This window comes from Schistocerca piceifrons, chromosome 8 (assembly GCF_021461385.2).
Source record: "Schistocerca piceifrons isolate TAMUIC-IGC-003096 chromosome 8, iqSchPice1.1, whole genome shotgun sequence".
Lineage (NCBI taxonomy): Eukaryota > Metazoa > Arthropoda > Insecta > Orthoptera > Acrididae > Schistocerca > Schistocerca piceifrons.
In genome coordinates, this window is record NC_060145.1 from 336,200,717 (window position 1) to 336,219,922 (window position 19,206).

Consider the following 19,206-nt stretch of genomic DNA (forward strand, 5'->3'; position numbering starts at 1 on the left):
TAATTTTCCCAATTGTTGGATGATTGAAGTCACCACTGATGATTACAGTATGATTGGGGAACTTAAGAGAGAACTTCAGTTCACTTGTAAGTTTTCGGTTATATCAGGAGAAGAGCCTGGTGAGCGATAGAAGTCTCCCGCCGTGATAGGGAGTCTTGCCCGAACAATCTCACATGCAACTTCAGTTTCTATCTACTTCAACAAATACACAACTTCAATTTCCCATGTGCCTATCCTTTCAATATACACTTAAATTTTCCCCAAGAAATCAATTTCCGGTTTCAGCCAGCTTTCTGTACATAGTATGCTGTGAGCTTCACTGATTTTCATGAACGCTTCAAACTGCCAATTTGTAGTGAATGCTTTGGCAGTTTACCAGTAGGATTTCAATACTCTCACCCGTATTTTTCTGGGTTTTCTACAACTATCGTTATCTGGATTAGATGGAGGGTCGCTTAATCTAAAAAACCTTGTGTGCACCCCACAAACAGTCAGCTACCAGAGTAGCAGTGTCTGATGTGTAGTGCACACTTTACCTATTTAAGGGGACACTATAGTTCTCAACCCTATGGCGTAAGCCCTGGAAGTTGGAGCCTAGCTTGTCACAGAACATACAGTCTCTGGTTCAGTCCTTCCACTTGACTCGGAACCATAGGGCCCCCATCAGTTCTGGGGACAATGCTGCAAATTTTGAGCTTCATTAGAACCCCATGTGCAAGGCTAGTCTTCCCAACCGTCTCTGCCAGTTGCTGGAATGACCTCAGAGCCCAGATGACAGGAATTTGTTCCAACGTGACCCTCAATCTGTAGTTTGTTCCCTTAATGGCATTTGCCACCTTCTGACACCAGACAAAACAGGTGAAGTAAGTCCCACTGGTTCAGATTGTTTCAGTGAAAGACAGCACCTCAAACTTGTTGGTTAGGGGGATCAGTACAACGAACTGAATCTTCCCTGGTCTCCATCCACACTGTACAGTGCACCTACATCTAGCACTAACACACCAGTTGCAGTGGATGAGTAATGACAGATCCAGTACTTTCTGCACAGGAAACAAGGATAGTACTTGAGGTATCTCTGGTAAAGGTATCACAAGTACACAACTTTCAGGAGCTCTTCCAACACACCAATTCACAGTAGCTGCCAATAGTTTGACAGCTTACAAACGTCAACCAGCTCATCCCTTGTTTTGAGAACAGCTTTCACAGTGGGGCTGCATTTTGGCTCGTCATCAAAGCTGCTGGGAGAGGCTTAATTCCCTGGAGATTGTTCCCACGAAGGGAGGACCAGTGGTGATGCCCAAGTGACACCACCTGCTGACAGACGATGTGGTGGAAGAATTAGTGGGCCGAGGTAAGAGGATTGCAGCCTCGGCAGCAGCGTCAGCTGCCTCATTTCCTGTCAGACCAATGTGACCAGGAACCCACGTAATTTGAGGATTGCAGCCTCGGCAGCAGCGTCAGCTGCCTCATTTCCTGTCAGACCAATGTGACCAGGAACCCACGTAAATATCACAATGGCTCCACCAAGAGTGAGCAAGTGACAGCTTTCCTGTTCCCATTGCACTAAGGGATGGATGGTGTACAGCACACTGAGGCTCTGAAGGGCATTGAGAAAGTCGGAACAGATGACAATTGAAAAGCCTGTGTTGCCGTATGTACTGCGCAGCCTGATAAAGGACAAGCTCTGCTGTAAATACTGAACAGTGTTCCAGAAGCCAATACAGAAAAACGTCAGTGCCAATGACAAATGAATACCCAACATCACGGTCAGTCTGAGAGTCATCAGTGTACACAAAGATACTATTGCGAAGGTTATGAAACTATGGCGATAGAACAAGGCTGGCGTAATGACTTTAGGAAGCAAATGAAGGCCAAGGTGAACACAGGCCGCCACACGAAGCAAAGGTGGTGAACGGTTCGCATCCATTGGGAAAGTGGCAGGTAGCTTGAAGTTAAGCTGCTGGAGCAAGAGCTGAGAGTGGACTCAAAGATGTAACAGAAAAGAGAGATGCTACATACTGGCAATCAAAGGAGTCATTAGAGAAGGGGATGTAGGATATGTGGCCAGGCATAGCAGACAAATGCCACACGTATTTGCCAAGCAGAAAGCTGACAGTGGTGGTTTTGGCAGCTTCAGCATACACACTCTCAACCGGACTAGTACAAAGGGCAAAATGGATAGTATTGAGATGGTGTAAGAGGGACAGACATGCAGATGCATAAACGAAACACCCGTAGTCTAGTTTCGAATGGACAGGGGACTGATACAAATGGGGGAGGGTGGTCCAATCCTCTCCCCAGGAAGTACCACTGAGGGACTACATATAGCAGGCAGCCAGGTAAGACACGTGGGAAGACAGTTTCTTATCGAGCATGAGACCCAGGAATTTCGAAGTTTTTACGAACAGAAGAGCAACAAGTCCAAGATGAAAAGATGGTGAAAAAAACTAACTGCACCACCAGAAATTCGTACAAATGGTTTTATCAGTGTAAAAGTGAAACCCACTGTCAATGCTCCAGAGTAACATTGCTGAAAACACCACTCAAAGAGATAACTCCGTGGAGAATGCAATAGATGGCAAAGTCCTCAATGAAGAGGGAGCCGGAGATGGCCAGCAGGAGGCAGGCCATAATAGGGTTACTAGTGATACCAGAGGATGACGGAACTCTAAGGCACACCATTTTCCTGGATAAATGCGTCCAACAAAGCAAAACCCATTATGTACCTTGAAAACTCAGTCTTAAGAATCCCTGAAGGAAATGGGGCATGTGGCCACGGAAGCTCCAAGTGTACAGAGTATGGAGGATATGAGCTCTCCATCAGGTGTCGTAGGCTTTCTCCAAATTGAAAAACATGGCAACAGTCTGGTATCTCCACAGAAAACCATTTGTGACGTGTAACAGAGTGACTAGATGGTCCACTGCAGAACGGCGTGCTCGAAATTCACACTGTGCAGTGGTTAGTAAATTGTGAGACTCGAGCCACCACACCAGCCAGGCATGAATCATACATTGTCATCTTGCAAACACAGCTGGTGAGAGAAATGGGGTGATACCTAGAAGGAAGGTGTTCATTCTTGTCAGGCTTAGGTATGAGTATGACAATGGCTTCACACCAGCATCTGGGAAACACGCCCTCTGTCCACACGCAATTGTATATATGAGTGAGAAAATGGCTGCCCGCAAGAGAAAGGTTATGCAATATCGGAATGATCTACCTTCCTCAGAGTAGCGGCGGTGTTGTAGCACTCACGATTCTGAGAAGAGAAGGGTATCACATGAGTCTCCTCCATTCATTTCCAACGGGGGAAGGCATGGTGACCGAGGGTGGAGCTAGAAATCTCCACAAAATAGTGGTCCCAAAGTGTTGGTCCACTATATCATCATCTGCTACTGTCAAGCTGGAAATTGGAGAATGGATCTTGGTCCCAGATAGCCATCGGAGATTGTGGCCCACACGACAGAAGATGGTGTGGAACTGTTGAAAGAACTAATGAAGGAACTCCAGCTAGCTTTTCTGCTATCCCAAAGAACTCTATGACATTGTACACACAGCTGTTTGTAACAAATGCCATTGGCCATCAGAGGATGATGGTTAAAAACGCAGAGAGCGCTTCTCTGCGTGCAAATTTCATCGCAGCATGCCCCAGTCCACCTAGGAACACTGATACGGCGCAGCAAAGAGGAAGTGCGAGGAACTTAACATTCTGTAAGATATTTTACCTGGTCATCACAACTAGGGAAATGATGTTCGTTGAAGGAGTAAAGCCACCATTTGGGAGTGCACATAGGTGGGGTAGGAGTCAGCAATCAGATTGCACACAGGAAGTGGTTGCTCAAGTACATTCCAGGGAGAACAAACCACTGGAGATGACGGGCAAGCTGGTCAGTGCAGAAGGAGAGGTGCAAGTAGGAATAGGTGTGAGCAGAGTTGGAAAGGAATGCGTGTGCTCCCGTGTTAAGGCAGATGAGGTTAAGGTGATTGAGATCAGCCAAGAGGGCACCTCTCTGACAGGTTCTGGATAAGACCAAAAAGTGGACAGTGTGCAGTAAAGTCACCGAGCAGCAGAAAGGGATGGAGGAGTTGCTCAATAAGCTGGAGGAAGTTTGTCTTGGTGACACCGAATGACGAGGGGATGTAAATAATACAAAAGGAAAAGGTCAAGTTGGGAGAAAAATGCAGACTGCAACCGCTTGAAGCTGGGTTGTCAAGGAGATAGGTTGACTACAAACGTCATCCTGGATGAGCAAAGTGACTCCTCCATAAGATGGGATGCCATCCTCTGGGGGAAAGAAAGTGGACTGGGAAGAAATGTAGCGGCGTGGCGCGGTTTGAAAATGACTTCTGTGTGTGCAGGCTGCAAACTAGAAATTCACCTACCTCAGAACGGCGTCTGCTTGATGTCCCTTCACTCGGCAACATAGATACTTACAAGATGACGTAAAAGCAGCGTTGATAAAAAAAAATCATCTACTATTACTGAGGCCGTGCAACTCTAGAAATGAAATAAAGTTGTGTAGAAAAACTGTCATTAAAAAATTTATCGGGCAGTAAGAAAATGGATTAGCTTTTGGAAAATAATGTCCAAAACTTCCACACACAAGGTTTATTTTGTCCATATAGCCAAAGAAACGGTACTATTCAGACCACATTTAAACTATTGCCCTCCCGTTCACAACTCGCACGCACAGTAGCCAGAAATCTGACCCAAATTAAACAACATTTTCAGTCATTAATTTCACCATTAATTCGAGTTATTACATTCAGTTCTTGTGGATTTCTAAAAGAAAGAAATTGCTCACCAAAAAATGCTCAGTGGTTGAATACTGAAACATGGCATGTGGATACTATGGAGGGCACATTTTCACACGCGAATATCATTCCAACAATACAGTTCTAAAACTCCCACACTTCACAAACTGTCCATAACTACATCAGTGTTTGTCACGTCACATATCAAATGCTAGGAACTCAATATTCCTTCATTTTACACATTATTTTGACTCACACTAGTAACATGACCGTCCATGTTCAAAGCTAGCGAGAGACTCTCCTCCTGCAGCCTCATTCCTGGTAAACTATCAGGTAATGAGCGGGAACCATCTCAATTCTGATTGGCTCATCATACTGACTGCCAATCTGAATGCTCGCTCATGATCATACTTGTGCCGAAACTGGCCTGAACCAATCCTTGTACTCAGACGCATTTGCATCATTCTGACATACAAATATTAAACTAATGTTTAATAAACTAAAACTAAAAGAGAATAATTCTGAAAATATGCTTTTAGATATAGATTTTACTCCGGCTGACTTTCTGGCACAATAGCAATCACACCTAGACATGCGTCATCAGCAAAGTGGGTAAATTCCCTATGAACATATTTCCCACGACAGGCTTGCGTAACTTTTGCAGGTTACTTAAGACTGTATATAAAGCAACATGAAAATTTGATGAATGTCCCACACTATCATATACTCCCACAACAATATTAGACACCAATAATAATTGTGTCTAATTATTTTTTGTTTTCATAATATAAAAATCAAAGTTTTAATATGAAAATCTCAATTCTGCACACAGAGTTCTGCTTATGTTTTCCAGTTATACCAAAAGATCAACTATTATATTTCCTATTTGAATTTAGTTTCCTAAGTGTCGGTTTTTTACTTTTTTAGCTATTTTTTCCTATCTCTGAAATTTGGATACAATCTTCTCCTCAATGTCAAAAGGTAGTGTACCGATTTTGAAAATAATTGAATATCATCATTTATAGGTGGTGAATGTACGCGTCCAGTAAGAGACCTTTGATAGCTTTCCCATGGCAGGTAGTGACAGAAGCGCGTGTGTGTCTCCTAGTTAGGCCAGTAGATGTTAGCCCCTGAAGTTACATGCAGCTGGCTAGCTATCCTAAAACAAATGTTCACTCGGAACAAACTTGTGACACTACAATGTGAGGGCGCTAAGTGGTCGTGAGGTAGAGAACAAGTGGACACTGCGATTCTCTGAGCAGCCGTAAGTCCTCTTTGTGGGATTTCCATTGGAAGAGTGTCATAATGAGGAAAGGGGAGGAGGGAAAAAATGAAGGGGTGTCATCTCGACAGTGCCGAGTGGCAGCCTTCGAAGACTCACAGCTACATGGCACAGAGGCTGGATGACCCTGCTCCATGAGGTCTACAGAAGCATCAGCATTCTCTTTCTGTCTGTCTGTAGAGTTCAGGGCAGAAGGAGGTTGGCCATCCGAGGGTATCATGTGGCGACACCATTGGAGAGGAACTCAGTCAGCGAAGGAGAAGACCGTTTGACTTCTTGGAGCCTTTCCAGTTGGCAGAGGAAGACTGAGATATTTGTTAGCTGGAGGGACATAGGAAGTCTTAATGGGAGTATTCCTTCTGTCCTTTCCAGCCTGATGGTTGTGTAGAAGGTGACTTGGTGGCTTGTTGCACAGCTGGATGAGGAGACAGAGGTGGTACCATAACATTGGACAATTTCACAACCACAGTGCTGAATTTGTGATTGCATGGTTGTGTGGCCATGTCCTTCATGGAGCAAGATGCAGCAAGAACAGTACTGTAAGTGCCAATGGCAGAATGCAAGGTTTCTGACTAGCCAACAACTTAGAAGTGACCGGGTAAGGCATTTTTTCCTTCACCTGGATCTTCTGGACAGCCCACTCACTGAGATACATAGGACAATCTCGGGAGGAGGCAGCATTGTCGCTACTGCAGTTGATACAGCGGGGAGGCAGACATTCGCCCTCGTGGGCATCCCTACCACCGGTTTACACATTTGGCCGGGTGTCAACAGGACATTCAAGTGCGGTTATAATGATGACACTGGTAGTCGCACATCGAGTTTGGAGTGTATGGTCCGACTGTGATAACTTCATAGCCTGCTTTGATCTTTGACGGAAACACCATTCTATCAAAAATGAGACAGAGTGCATGTGGGCACTAAGGATGCATCTCTTTTTCATCACCTGATGGACTACAATGACATCCTGATCAAAGAGGTATGTTTGCCTCAGGCAGCCCATAGAGCAGTCTAGTGCAAATAACATCACAGGAAGAATTAAGTGTTTGATGGGCCTCGACAGAACAGGATATCTGTAAAAGCGAAGTTGCAAGCAGTTTTTGTTCTTGAAAATCAGAAGTAATCTCCAAAAGCAAAGTGTCAAGCAGAGCCAGCAATTGCAACACCTTTCTGAATAATAAACGGATTTATCGCAGCGAAAGCCTGACCGTGTTAAGTACGTCAAACCACAAGCAACTGTGGTGAATCTGGGAAGTTTCTTTAAATGATGATGTTTGGTTTGTGGGGCACTCAACTGCGCAGTCCTTGGTGCCCGGTTTCTTTGAATCATTAGCCTCTTTCTGTTTACATTTGGTATACATTGATTGAAAGATAATGATTGGCTCACTGCGAGAAGATCCCCCACAATTGCCAGCATCTCCAATGGCACGCTATTTCCAACTGAGGACCCCCCACCAGAAGAGGCGCACCTGCCTTAGATTGTTCACACCTCAGGTCACACCTGACAGAGCGACCAATTGGCAATTTAGGAAGGTAGCAGCTCAGACAATCATCCATCCCTGGGGCTGTTCTATACCAGGGCGAATGTGCGAACCCTACCAGTCAAAGTGGGGCTGGGAATTACGCATTACATGTCAAATGTGTGGGCTGGCCTTCACGAGTGCACAGGATGGAAGAAGAAAAAGAGGAATCTCAAATGCCAAAGGGGAGGAAGGATAAGATAAAGGGAATGAAGAAAGAAAAAAGTAGTGAAGAACAATGAAGAGGCTGTTCTGGTATCAGCTACTGGATATGCAGAACACATTTCCAAACCATCCCAGACATGTTTCCCAAGGGAAGGGAAGGAAAATAATGCTTTGTGAGTGCTACATCTTTGCCCTCTAGAAAACACGAATTTCACATCTGAGCAACATTATTACACTTCTATTTTACAAGCCTATTTTCTTTATCTTTCGCTTCCTCAATTTAATAATAAACATCATGTTTGCTTATACCATTGTTTTCATTTAATTCAAGATCTTTCATTCTCATTTTTTGTTACAAATCACTATGAAGTCCCAACAGTATCCAATTAGCTCTGAAGTCTACTATCTCACTACAAAAAATATATGCATAAGAAAATATGATTAACAGAGGAAAATCACAGGATTTACTTCAGAGGAAAGTAGCTTTACTGTGGCAAAAAATTTATTTATGTAGCAATACGTCTTTTCCTGCTGGTACAGGTAATTTTACATACATCTGATAGTACATAATTTGCAAAACACACTTTTACCTATTAATATAACACTTTGAAAACTTGAGAGCTTAAACACAAAGGCAATAAATGTACAAAGTTTAAAAACTGATATTTACTTAAATATAGTAATTAAGGTAGAATTAGTATATGGGGAGAGGTGAATTTCCTCGACAAAGAATGCCCATACTTGTGGAAATATGATCCTTTCACTATCAATTCTTAGCATTCATTTTTTACTGTTAGACTTCAAAGAAGTCTACATTTACGTACCATGCCACAACTTCCAACGATATTATGAAATTTTAATACCAATTTTACTTCTTACTTCATTCCATGTCACTTCAGCTATAGCTGCAGCTTTCTGTGACCCTTCTTCCAGGATTTCTATTAATTCATTTTGTCTGGACATGTAATACAGGATCTTTTCACGAATGGGTTGAAGTTTGTTTATTATTGCATCAGCGACTACCATTTTGTACCTGACAACAGTAAAAAAATATTGTTTCCATGCAAAATGTGATTTCAGTCTCTCTTTAATTTTTAAATATACTATAACACGCATATAAGGTGCAAAATGTTGGTGGAATACAATTAACTTCATCAGTGCCTTACATAACATTACTACAGTGCTTCCAAACTACATCACAATAATGGTGAACTTGTTTCATACATTTATAACATGTTCATTTTGAAAATCAGAGTTACAGTTACTGTACCAAAAACAAAAATGATTTCTTTTTCTAAATACATCATTTTCTTGACAATTTATGAAATGACTAAATTTTTTCCTTCTTTGACATGCATGGATACATAGGTTACTAAGAAGTAGAACCAATCAGCATAACAACCACACCCTACATATTCTTGGGGGAACAAATTTACATCTCCGTTTATATTTGTAGAGACATATTCTATAGTTCCCAATCATGCATATGTCTCAAAGGAAGCATCAGAGGATGACTAACTGGTACAAATTAAAGGAATACAACAGAAGATGGATAGGTAGCTTCCAGAGATGAAAGGTGGTGAAGGTGGTAGAAGAAAAGCTAAGACCATGCAGAAATCATTCTGCAATACGTAAGAAGATTAATGGAAGAAGAAAACAAATAAGAAAAAATAATTCAGGCACAAGGAATATCACATGCTAAAAAATGAGTCTGACAGATGAGCAAAGTGGTGAAGTATAAATGACTAGAGGTTGTTGTTGTTGTGGTCTTCAGTCCTGAGACTGGTTTGATGCAGCTCTCCATGCTACTCTATCCTGTGCAAGCTTTTTCATCTCCCAGTACCTACTGCAACCTACACCCTTCTGAATCTGCTTAGTGTATTCATCTCTTGGTCTCCCTCTACGATTTTTACCCTCCACGCTGCCCTCCAATACTAAATTGGTGATCCCTTGATGCCTCAGAACATGTCCTACCAACCGATCCCTTCTTCTGGTCAAGTTGTGCCACAAACTTCTCTTCTCCCCAATCCTATTCAATACTTCCTCATTCGTTATGTGATCTACCCATCTAATCTTCAGCATTCTTCTGTAGCACCACATTTCGAAAGCTTCTATTCTCTTCTTGTCCAAACTATTTATCGTCCATGTTTCACTTCCATACATGGCTACACTCCATACGAATACTTTCAGAAATGACTTCCTGACACTTAAATCAATACTGGATGTTAACAAATTTCTCTTCTTCAGAAACGCTTTCCTTGCCATTGCCAGCCTACATTTTATATCCTCTCTACTTCGACCATTATCAGTTATTTTGCTCCCCAAATAGCAAAACTCCTTTACTACTTTAAGTGCCTCATTTCCTAATCTAATTCCCTCAGCATCACCCGACTTAATTAGGCTACATTCCATTATCCTTGTTTTGCTTTTGTTGATGTTCATCTTATATCCTCCTTTCAAGACACTGTCCATTCCATTCAACTGCTCTTCCAAGTCCTTTGCTGTCTCGGACAGAATTACAATGTCATCGGCGAACCTCAAAGTTTTTATTTCTTCTCCATGAATTTTAATACCTACTCCGAATTTTTCTTTTGTTTCCTTTACTGCTTGCTCAACATACAGATTGAACAACATCGGGGAGAGGCTACAACCCTGTCTTACTCCCTTCCCAACCACTGCTTCCCTTTCATGTCCCTCGACTCTTATAACTGCCATCTGGTTTCTGTACAAATTGTAAATAGCCTTTCGCTCCCTGTATTTTACCCCTGCCACCTTTAGAATTTGAAAGAGAGTATTCCAGTCAACATTGTCAAAAGCTTTCTCTAAGTCTACAAATGCTACAAACGTAGGTGTGCCTTTCCTTAATCTTTCTTCTAAGATAAGTCGTAAGGTCAGTATTGCCTCACGTGTTCCAGTGTTTCTACGGAATCCAAACTGATCTTCCCCGAGGTTGGCTTCTACTAGTTTTTCCATTCGTCTGTAAAGAATTCGTGTTAGTATTTTGCAGCTGTGACTTATTAAGCTGATAGTTCGGTAATTTTCACATCTGTCAACACCTGCTTTCTTTGGGATTGGAATTATTATATTCTTCTTGAAGTCTGAGGGTATTTCGCCTGTCTCATACATCTTCCTCACCAGATGGTAGAGTTTTGTCAGGACTGGCTCTCCCACGGCCGTCAGTAGTTCCAATGGAATATTGTCTACTCCGGGGGCCTTGTTTCGACTCAGGTCTTTCAGTGCTCTGTCAAACTCTTCACGCAGTATCATATCTCCCATTTCATCTTCATCTACATCCTCTTCCATTTCCATAATATTGTCCTCAAGTACATCGCCCTTGTATAGACCCTCTATATACTCCTTCCACCTTTCTGCTTTCCCTTCTTTGCTTAGAACTGGGTTTCCATCTGAGCTCTTGATATACATGTAAGTGGCTCTCTTTTCTCCAAAGGTCTCTTTAATTTTCCTGTAGGCGGTATCTATCTTACCCCTAGTGAGATAGGCCTCTACATCCTTACATTTGTCCTCTAGCCATCCCTGCTTAGCCATTTTGCACTTCCTGTCGATCTCATTTTTGAGACGTTTGTATTCCTTTTTGCCTGTTTCACTTACTGCATTTTTATATTTTCTCCTTTCATCAATTAAATTCAATATTTCTTCTGTTACCCAAGGATTTCTACTAGCCCTCGTCTTTTTACCTACTTGATCCTCTGCTGCCTTCACTACTTCATCCCTCCAAGCTACCCATTCTTCTTCTACTGTATTTATTTCCCCCATTCCTGTCAATTGCTCCCTTATGCTCTCCCTGAATCTCTGTACAACCTCTGGTTCTTTCAGTTTATCCAGGTCCCATCTCCTTAAATTCCCACCTTTTTGCAGTTTCTTCAGTTTTAATCTACAGGTCATAACCAATAGATTGTGGTCAGAGTCCACATCTGCCCCTGGAAATGTCTTACAATTTAAAACCTGGTTCCTAAATCTCTGTCTTACCATTATATAATCTATCTGATACCTTTTAGTATCTCCAGGGTTCTTCCATGTATACAACCTTCTTTCATGATTCTTAAACCAAGTGTTAGTTATGATTATGTTGTGCTCTGTGCAAAATTCTACCAGGCGGCTTCCTCTTTCATTTCTGTCCCCCAATCCATATTCACCTACTATGTTTCCTTCTCTCCCTTTTCCTACACTCGAATTCCAGTCACCCATGACTATTAAATTTTCGTCTCCCTTCACAATCTGAATAATTTCTTTTATTTCATCATACATTTCTTCAATGTCTTCGTCATCTGCAGAGCTAGTTGGCATATAAACTTGTACTACTGTAGTAGGTGTGGGCTTCGTATCTATCTTGGCCACAATAATGCGTTCACTATGCTGTTTGTAGTAGCTTACCCGCATTCCTATTTTCCTATTCATTATTAAACCTACTCCTGCATTACCCCTATTTGATTTTGTGTTTATAACCCTGTAGTCACCTGACCAGAAGTCTTGTTCCTCCTGCCACCGAACTTCACTAATTCCCACAATATCTAACTTCAACCTATCCATTTCCCTTTTTAAATTTTCTAACCTACCTGCCCGATTAAGGGATCTGACATTCCACGCTCCGATCCGTAGAACGCCAGTTTTCTTTCTCCTGATAACGACATCCTCTTGAGTAGTCCCCGCCCGGAGATCCGAATGGGGGACTATTTTACCTCCGGAATATTTTACCCAAGAGGAGCCATCATCATGTAATCATACAGTAAAGCTGCATGCCCTCGGGAAAAATTACGGCTGTAGTTTCCCCTTGCTTTCAGCCGTTCGCAGTACCGGCACGGCAAGGCCGTTTCGGTTATTGTTACTAGAGGTAATAATTGCATAAGGGAAAATTAAAGAAATTTTGTAGAAAAGAAAAGCGCCTGTATGCATATCTCATATGGTAAGCCAGTATTAAGCACAAAGAATGGTACACTGGAAGGAATATATAGAAGTGCTACACAAAGGGAGAACAACTTTGAAGATAATATTACAGAAAGATAAGAACTGGATGAAGACTTCGTGGAGAAGGGGAGGGAGAGGGGTAGTGTGACAATGCGAAAATTTAACAGAACACTGAGAAACCTAAACTGAAATAACACACCTGGAGTAAACAACATTCTCTCTGGACTATTAGTAGTTTTTTATATTTAACTGTAGCTTTTTCCTTCTAGTTATTAACCTAGAAGAAATACCCACAGTTATCAATGTGAGTATTTAGCACTAGTAATTGTTTGTATCTTTATAGAAATAGTCTGCAATGGTTGCTTCTCTCTGTTAATTCATAATTTCAGTTGTTCAACATCCATGAAAGCTCTCTTTCATCATACGGCAGGATACACATAACATGAAATGTAAGTGAATGAATTGAATAATTAATTAAGTTTGGTGGGTGAATCAATGACAACAAAACTGCTACACTGGTATCCAGGATATACGGTATGATATAGGTGACTGAACCATTAGCTTAATAAGACATGGTTGCAACAACAGGCTGAAGTAGACCTGGGGGAAGAATACTTTGGGTTCTGAAGAAATGTAGAAACACACACAGCAATACCAAGAACACAACTTAAATAAGAGATTGGTTAAAGAAAAAGAAACTATGATTTATAGCACCTCTAGATTTTGTAAAGGTTTTTGACATTGACATACTGCTGCAGAGTGAAAATTCATTCTACCTCTTGGCATGTTGATGGGAATACACTCTTTAATACTGATGTTATTAGAGTTAAAATAAAATGAGTAAAATGTTATCTACAAATTATACAGAAACCAGACTGCTGTTCTAGGATTCAAAAGACATGAAAGGGAAGGAATGGTTCAGAAAGGAGTGAGGCACATTAGTACCTGATCTAATTGTTATTTAATTTGTATAAAGAGCCAGCAGTAAATGAAATCAAGGAGTAATGTGGAAAAGGAATTAATTTTCAGAAAGGAAAAAAAGGAACTTCAGCATTTGCCGATGGAATTTAATTTTTCCAGGGACAGCGAAGGACTTGAGAAAAATAAGCTTAATAGAATGAATTACATCTTAAAAATTGTTAATGAGACAAACAAAATAAAATCTACAGCAATGGGTTGTATCTGAATTTAGCTAGGTGATGCTAGAGCAACTGGATTAGGAAATTAGATGCTAAATGTCTAATAAACAGAAATATATCAATGTCAAATATAAATATAAAATATGGAAATCTTTTCAAAAGATTGTGCCTGGAGTGTACCATCATTTGGAAGTGAAACATGGAAAGTGCCCAGTTCAGACAACAAGAGAACAGAACCTTTTGAAATGCAGTGTTACAGAAGAGTGCAGAAGATTAGATGGGTGTACTAAATAATGAATCAAGATGTATTGAATCTAACAGAGAGGAAATAGCACTACAGCACAAACTGACTAAAAGAAGTTGATGTTACTAATTCTACGACATGAAGGTATAGTTAATCTCTCTCTCTCTGTGTGTGTGTGTGTGTGTGTGTGTGTGTGTGTGTGTGTGAGTGAGAGTGAGAGAGAGAGAGAGAGAGAGCTCATCCAAGATAAGTTGCGCTTCATCGTTCCGAAGTTGTGATTGGCACATATCAATAACCTTGGTGTCGACCGACTATTTAGAACTGTCAGCAACCTCAGAGATTTGCAGTATAACCTAGATAAGCTAAGCTTTGTTCTGAAGTTGTGTGTGGTACATATTGCCTTTATGTTAAATCTTATGGTTTCATTGTTTTGATTATAAGAAATTATGCTTAAAAATCTGAATTTCAGATTAGTATTTTGTAAAAAATGATTTGTCATAGATTTTGTCACAAGTATTCAAAGATCGAAACTTGCAATTTTTATGACTGGGATGGAGGGTTTGTATCATTGAAAAGGTTCATTCTGGCACTGACAATTTTTAGAAACTACACACTGCATATGGGGAGTAAATATTGTTGAGAGGGACCAAGGCTCAAATGTTTGTAGGTTGTAACAGCTATGCAAAGATGAAGTGACTTCGACAGTATAACTGAGCTGTCATTCCTTTCTCTGATCTTTTATATTTCGTGAACTGTGGAGCCATTATTGCTTATGCTTGCTGTAACATCAAAAGATACATTATCTTTGCAATTCTGATCAATCAAACACCCAGTAATCGAATTCAGTCACTGTCATGAGACCAAAAAATTATCACAAGACTTAATGGTCCATACAACTGTCATCTCTTTTGTTTTAACATTATTACAGTTCATATTATATGAGCTTTTCTCCATGTATTGCACCAGAGTGTGCCCTCTGCTTACCTTCCAGTATCAAGTCCTTGAGCTGCTAAGCAAATTTCTTCTGGAGACTTTCCTGATGACAGGCTGTGCATCACTATGAGGTTGGCCACACCGAGACGAGATTCTGGCTCAAATGTTACGGCTGAGGTGCAATCTGTGACTGCCTTCCGCACCTTGTCTCTCAGCACCTCTGGAGGGTCGGATAACTGCAAGCGGCCACGCACATCTACCTCAGACTTTGACATTTTGGATGATGGATTGCGCAAGCTACGAATTTTGCTGCTGCTCCCACCTAGTACACATTTAAAGATCGCATTTTACAGTCACTGAATCTGAACAACATAAGCTGTTCCTGATGAAATTATATATTTTATAATTCTGAATTCACTTTATGAAAAATATCAAATGCACTTACCAGTCAAAATATTATGACTCTGCTGTGTGGGTAAAAAAAATGCTTAGATCATGAGGAGGGCAGAACAAGATAAGGAAAATATGCATGCCATTAGAGGTACAGATGCAAATATTTTGTTAAGTGGAAAAGAAAACTGTCCTTCACAGGGGACACCACCTTATCAAAGGTACCTTGTGCCGAGTGGGAGAGAGTGCGTGCTCTGATGAAGTCAAGGGTTGTGTCAGCAATAGCATAGCTACTGGCAGGGTCTTATTTGATTTGTTTTAGGGTGCAAAAAACAACTGACGTCATATGCGCCCAAGTCAAAACTATAGAACGCAAACACACAGACAAGGGAAACGACTATATGTCAGTCCCAATGGAAAGAATAGGAGACATCTAAACAACACACGTGGAAAGAGGGCTTTAAAAAATGAGCTCCAAAACTAAAAATTAAATGGTCTTCACCATATTGCTTTGCTGGATAAAAAGCAAAACATGGGAGACAGCCCACTCATCATTTGCTAAAACAGCTGATAAATCGGATGGCAAACCCAAGATGGAACGTAAATTAGTTAAAAAAGGTCATTCCTGCAGGTAGTGGTGGACAGTTATAATTTGGGCGCAATGCGTACAAAGTGGTGGGGCAGCGCTATTGAGCAAATGAAAATGGCTAAAAAGGCAGTGCCCAATACGCAGCCGAGTTAAAATAATCTCCTCCCAGCGGGAGGACCAAGAGGAGGTCGTCCGAGGTGCCGGAAAAGGCTTAATAGGCCGAAGCATATTCCTGTGAAGGGAGAACCATTGGCAAAGACAAAGGGACACCACCGCCTGACAGATGGCAATGCAGATATCACTGGACGGAATATAGGTACTCGCGGGCTGAGGTAAGACTGCAGCTTTGGCAGCAACATCAGCAGCCTCATTTCCTGGCAGACCGACATGACCACGGACCCACAGAAATGTGACATTGGCTCCATCAAGGGATGAACAGTGCACAGAGCACAAAGAATTTGGAGGGTGCCGAGTGAGTTTGAGCAGAGAACTATTGGGAAGGCTGTGTCGCCAGATGTACTCCGTGGCCTGTTAAAAGGCAAAAAGCTCGGCTGTAAAGACTGAGGAGTGGGCCGGAAGCCAATAGCGAAAGACACGGTGCCAATGACGAATGTACACCCGACCCCACGGTCAGTCCGAAAGTCATCAGTTATACAAAGGTACTATTGCTAAGTTCCATGCGAATGTCGTGAAACAGGAGGCGATAGACCGAGGCTAGAGTAGTGTCCTTAGGAAGCAAATGAAGGCTACGGTTAACATGGACCACTTCACGAAGTCAAGGTAGTGAAGGGTTCACACCCACAGGGAAAGTTGCAGGTAGCTTGAAGTTAAGCTGCCGTAGCAAGTGGTGAAAGCAGATGCCAGGAGGTAACAGGGAAGAGGGACAAGCCCCATGCTGACTATCTAAGGAATCATTAAAGAAGGAGGCATACCTGCTGAGGAGGAAGTCACGGCAGTAGGACAGTGGTGGTTCAGCAGCTCTAGCTTACAGACTCTCAACCAGGCTGGTGTAAAAGGTACCCGTAGCCAAATGGATGCCACGATGATGGATAGTGTTGAGACAGCGTAAAAGAGATGGGCATGCAGGTACATAAACAAAGCACCCATAGTCGAGTTTCGAACAGACAAGGGACTGGTACAAACGGACGAAGGTGGTTCGTCGGCACCCCAAGAAGTACCATCGAGGACACGGAGGACACTGAGGGACTGTGTACAGCAGGCTGCCAGGTAAGAGACATGGGAGGACCAAGAGTGTTTGCTATTGAGCATGAGACCCAAGAATTTTGTAGTGTCAATGAATGGAGGGGCAACAGGCCCAAGATGTAGAGATGGTGGGAGAAACCATTTGTGCCACCAGAAATTCATACTGAATGTTTTGTCATTGAAAAAGCGAAAGTCGTTGGCGATGCTCCAGGAGTGAAGACGATCAAGACAGTGCTGAAGACACCACTCAGTGAGACAGGTCCAGGGATAACCGCAACAGATGGCAAAATCATCGACAAAAAGGGAGCAGGAAATGCCCGGCGGGAGACAGGCCATGATAGGGTTAATGGCAATAGCAAAGAGGATGACACTCAGGACGGAACCCTGAGGCACACCATTTTCCTGAATAAAGATGTCAGACAAAGCAGAACCCACACACACCTTGAAAACTTGGTCTTGTAAAAATACCCAAAGAAAGCTGGGCAGGGGCCCACAGAAGCCCCAAGTGTAAAGAGTACGGAGGATACCAGTTCTCCAGCAGGTGTCGTAGGCCTTCTCCATGTCGAAAAACACAGCCACATTCTGGGATTTCTGCAGAATACCATTCACAACACGGATGGACAAAGTAACGAGATGGTCAATGCCGCACACAAAATCCACACTGCGCATTCATGAGTAAATGGCGAGATTCAAGCCACCACACCAGCTGGGCATGAATCATACGTTCCATCACCTTGCAAACACAGCTGATAAGAGAGATGGGGCAGTAGCTAGAAGGAAGGCTTTTATCCTTACCCCGCTTAGGTATGGTTATGACCCTGGCTTCACACCAGCACCCAAGAAATGTGCCCTCAGCCCAGATGCAGTTGTATGTGTTAGGCAGAAAGTGCTTGCCCGTAAGAGAGATGTGCTGCAACATCTGAATGTGGATAGCATCTGGCCCTGCGGCAGAGGACCGGGATGAACTGAGCATGATCTAGCTCCCTCATAGTGAAGGCAACATTGTAGAACTCACGATTCGGAGAAGAGAAGGGTATCGCCTGAGCCGCCTCCACTCATTTCCTATGGATAAAGGCAAGATGATAGTGGGAAGCCAGAGAGCTGTCGGAGGTTTGCCCACACAACAAAGGAAGGTGTGGAACTGTTAAAAGAACTAGTGATCGAAATCCAACTCATTCTTTTGCTATCCCGAAGAACTCGACGACACTTTGCACGCATCTGTTTATAATGAATGCAGTTTTCCAGCGTAGGGTGGTGGTTAAAAACGTGAAGAGCATCACGGCATGCCTCAGTCCACCAAGGGACTGGGACACAACATGGTAAAGAGGAAGTGCGAGGAATGGAACGCTCAGCAGCAGTAAGGATAACGTTTGTGAGATGGTCCACCTGGTCATCACAACTGAGGAAATCTTGTTCTGCAAAGGTCACCAGGGAGGAGTAAAGCCCCCAGTCAGCCTTAGTAAGCTGCCATTTGGGCATTCATGTGGATGGGGTTGGAGTCAGCAGATGGAGAGCACACAGGAAATGGTCACTAGGCGTCAGAAAGAACAATGGGCATGCTGGGCAGTGCAAAAGGGTAGGTTGAAATGGGAAAAGGTGTGCGACAAGTCAGAAAGGAAAGTGGGTGCACCAGTGTTAAGGCAGAACAGTTTGAGTTGGTTAAGAATGTCGGCCAAGAGGGCACCTCTCTGGCAGGTCCTGGGAGAACCCCATAGGGGATGATGTGCATTAAAGTCACCAAGTAGCAAAAATAGTGGAGGTAGCTGCCCAAGAAGCTGAATGAAGATGGCCCTGGTGACATCGAAGGACGGAGGTACAGAGGGAGAAAGTCAGGAGGGGAAGGAAGAGGCGAATGGCAACAGCTTGAAGATGGGTAGTCCGGGAGATGGACTGACTATGAAGGTCATCCCGTATAAGCAGCATGACGCTCCCATGATATGGGGAGTCGACCTCAGGGGGAAGGTCAAAATGAATCGGTAAGCAATGTGGAACCTCAAAGCATGTTGAGGGCACAATTTCGTTTCCTGATGACAAAGTACAAGAGGTGCTGCGATGCTAGAAGCAG

The 19,206-nt window shown here is 42.6% G+C and overlaps 1 protein-coding gene across 1 annotated transcript in view; it reads right to left on the reverse strand.

Annotated features, from left to right (window-relative positions):
* Window positions 1–8,204: 8,204 nt before the first annotated feature.
* The window catches only part of LOC124711800 (tryptophan--tRNA ligase, mitochondrial), a 73,407-nt gene continuing 62,405 nt past the window's right edge, over window positions 8,205–19,206 (reverse strand). The window contains exons 6-7 of the mRNA XM_047242023.1: window positions 15,011–15,281; window positions 8,205–8,753 (exon numbers count right to left, since the gene is read on the reverse strand). Coding sequence (XP_047097979.1) covers window positions 8,567–8,753; window positions 15,011–15,281 — 458 coding nt within the window. The 3' untranslated portion in view covers window positions 8,205–8,566. The remainder of the gene's footprint in view (window positions 8,754–15,010; window positions 15,282–19,206) is intronic.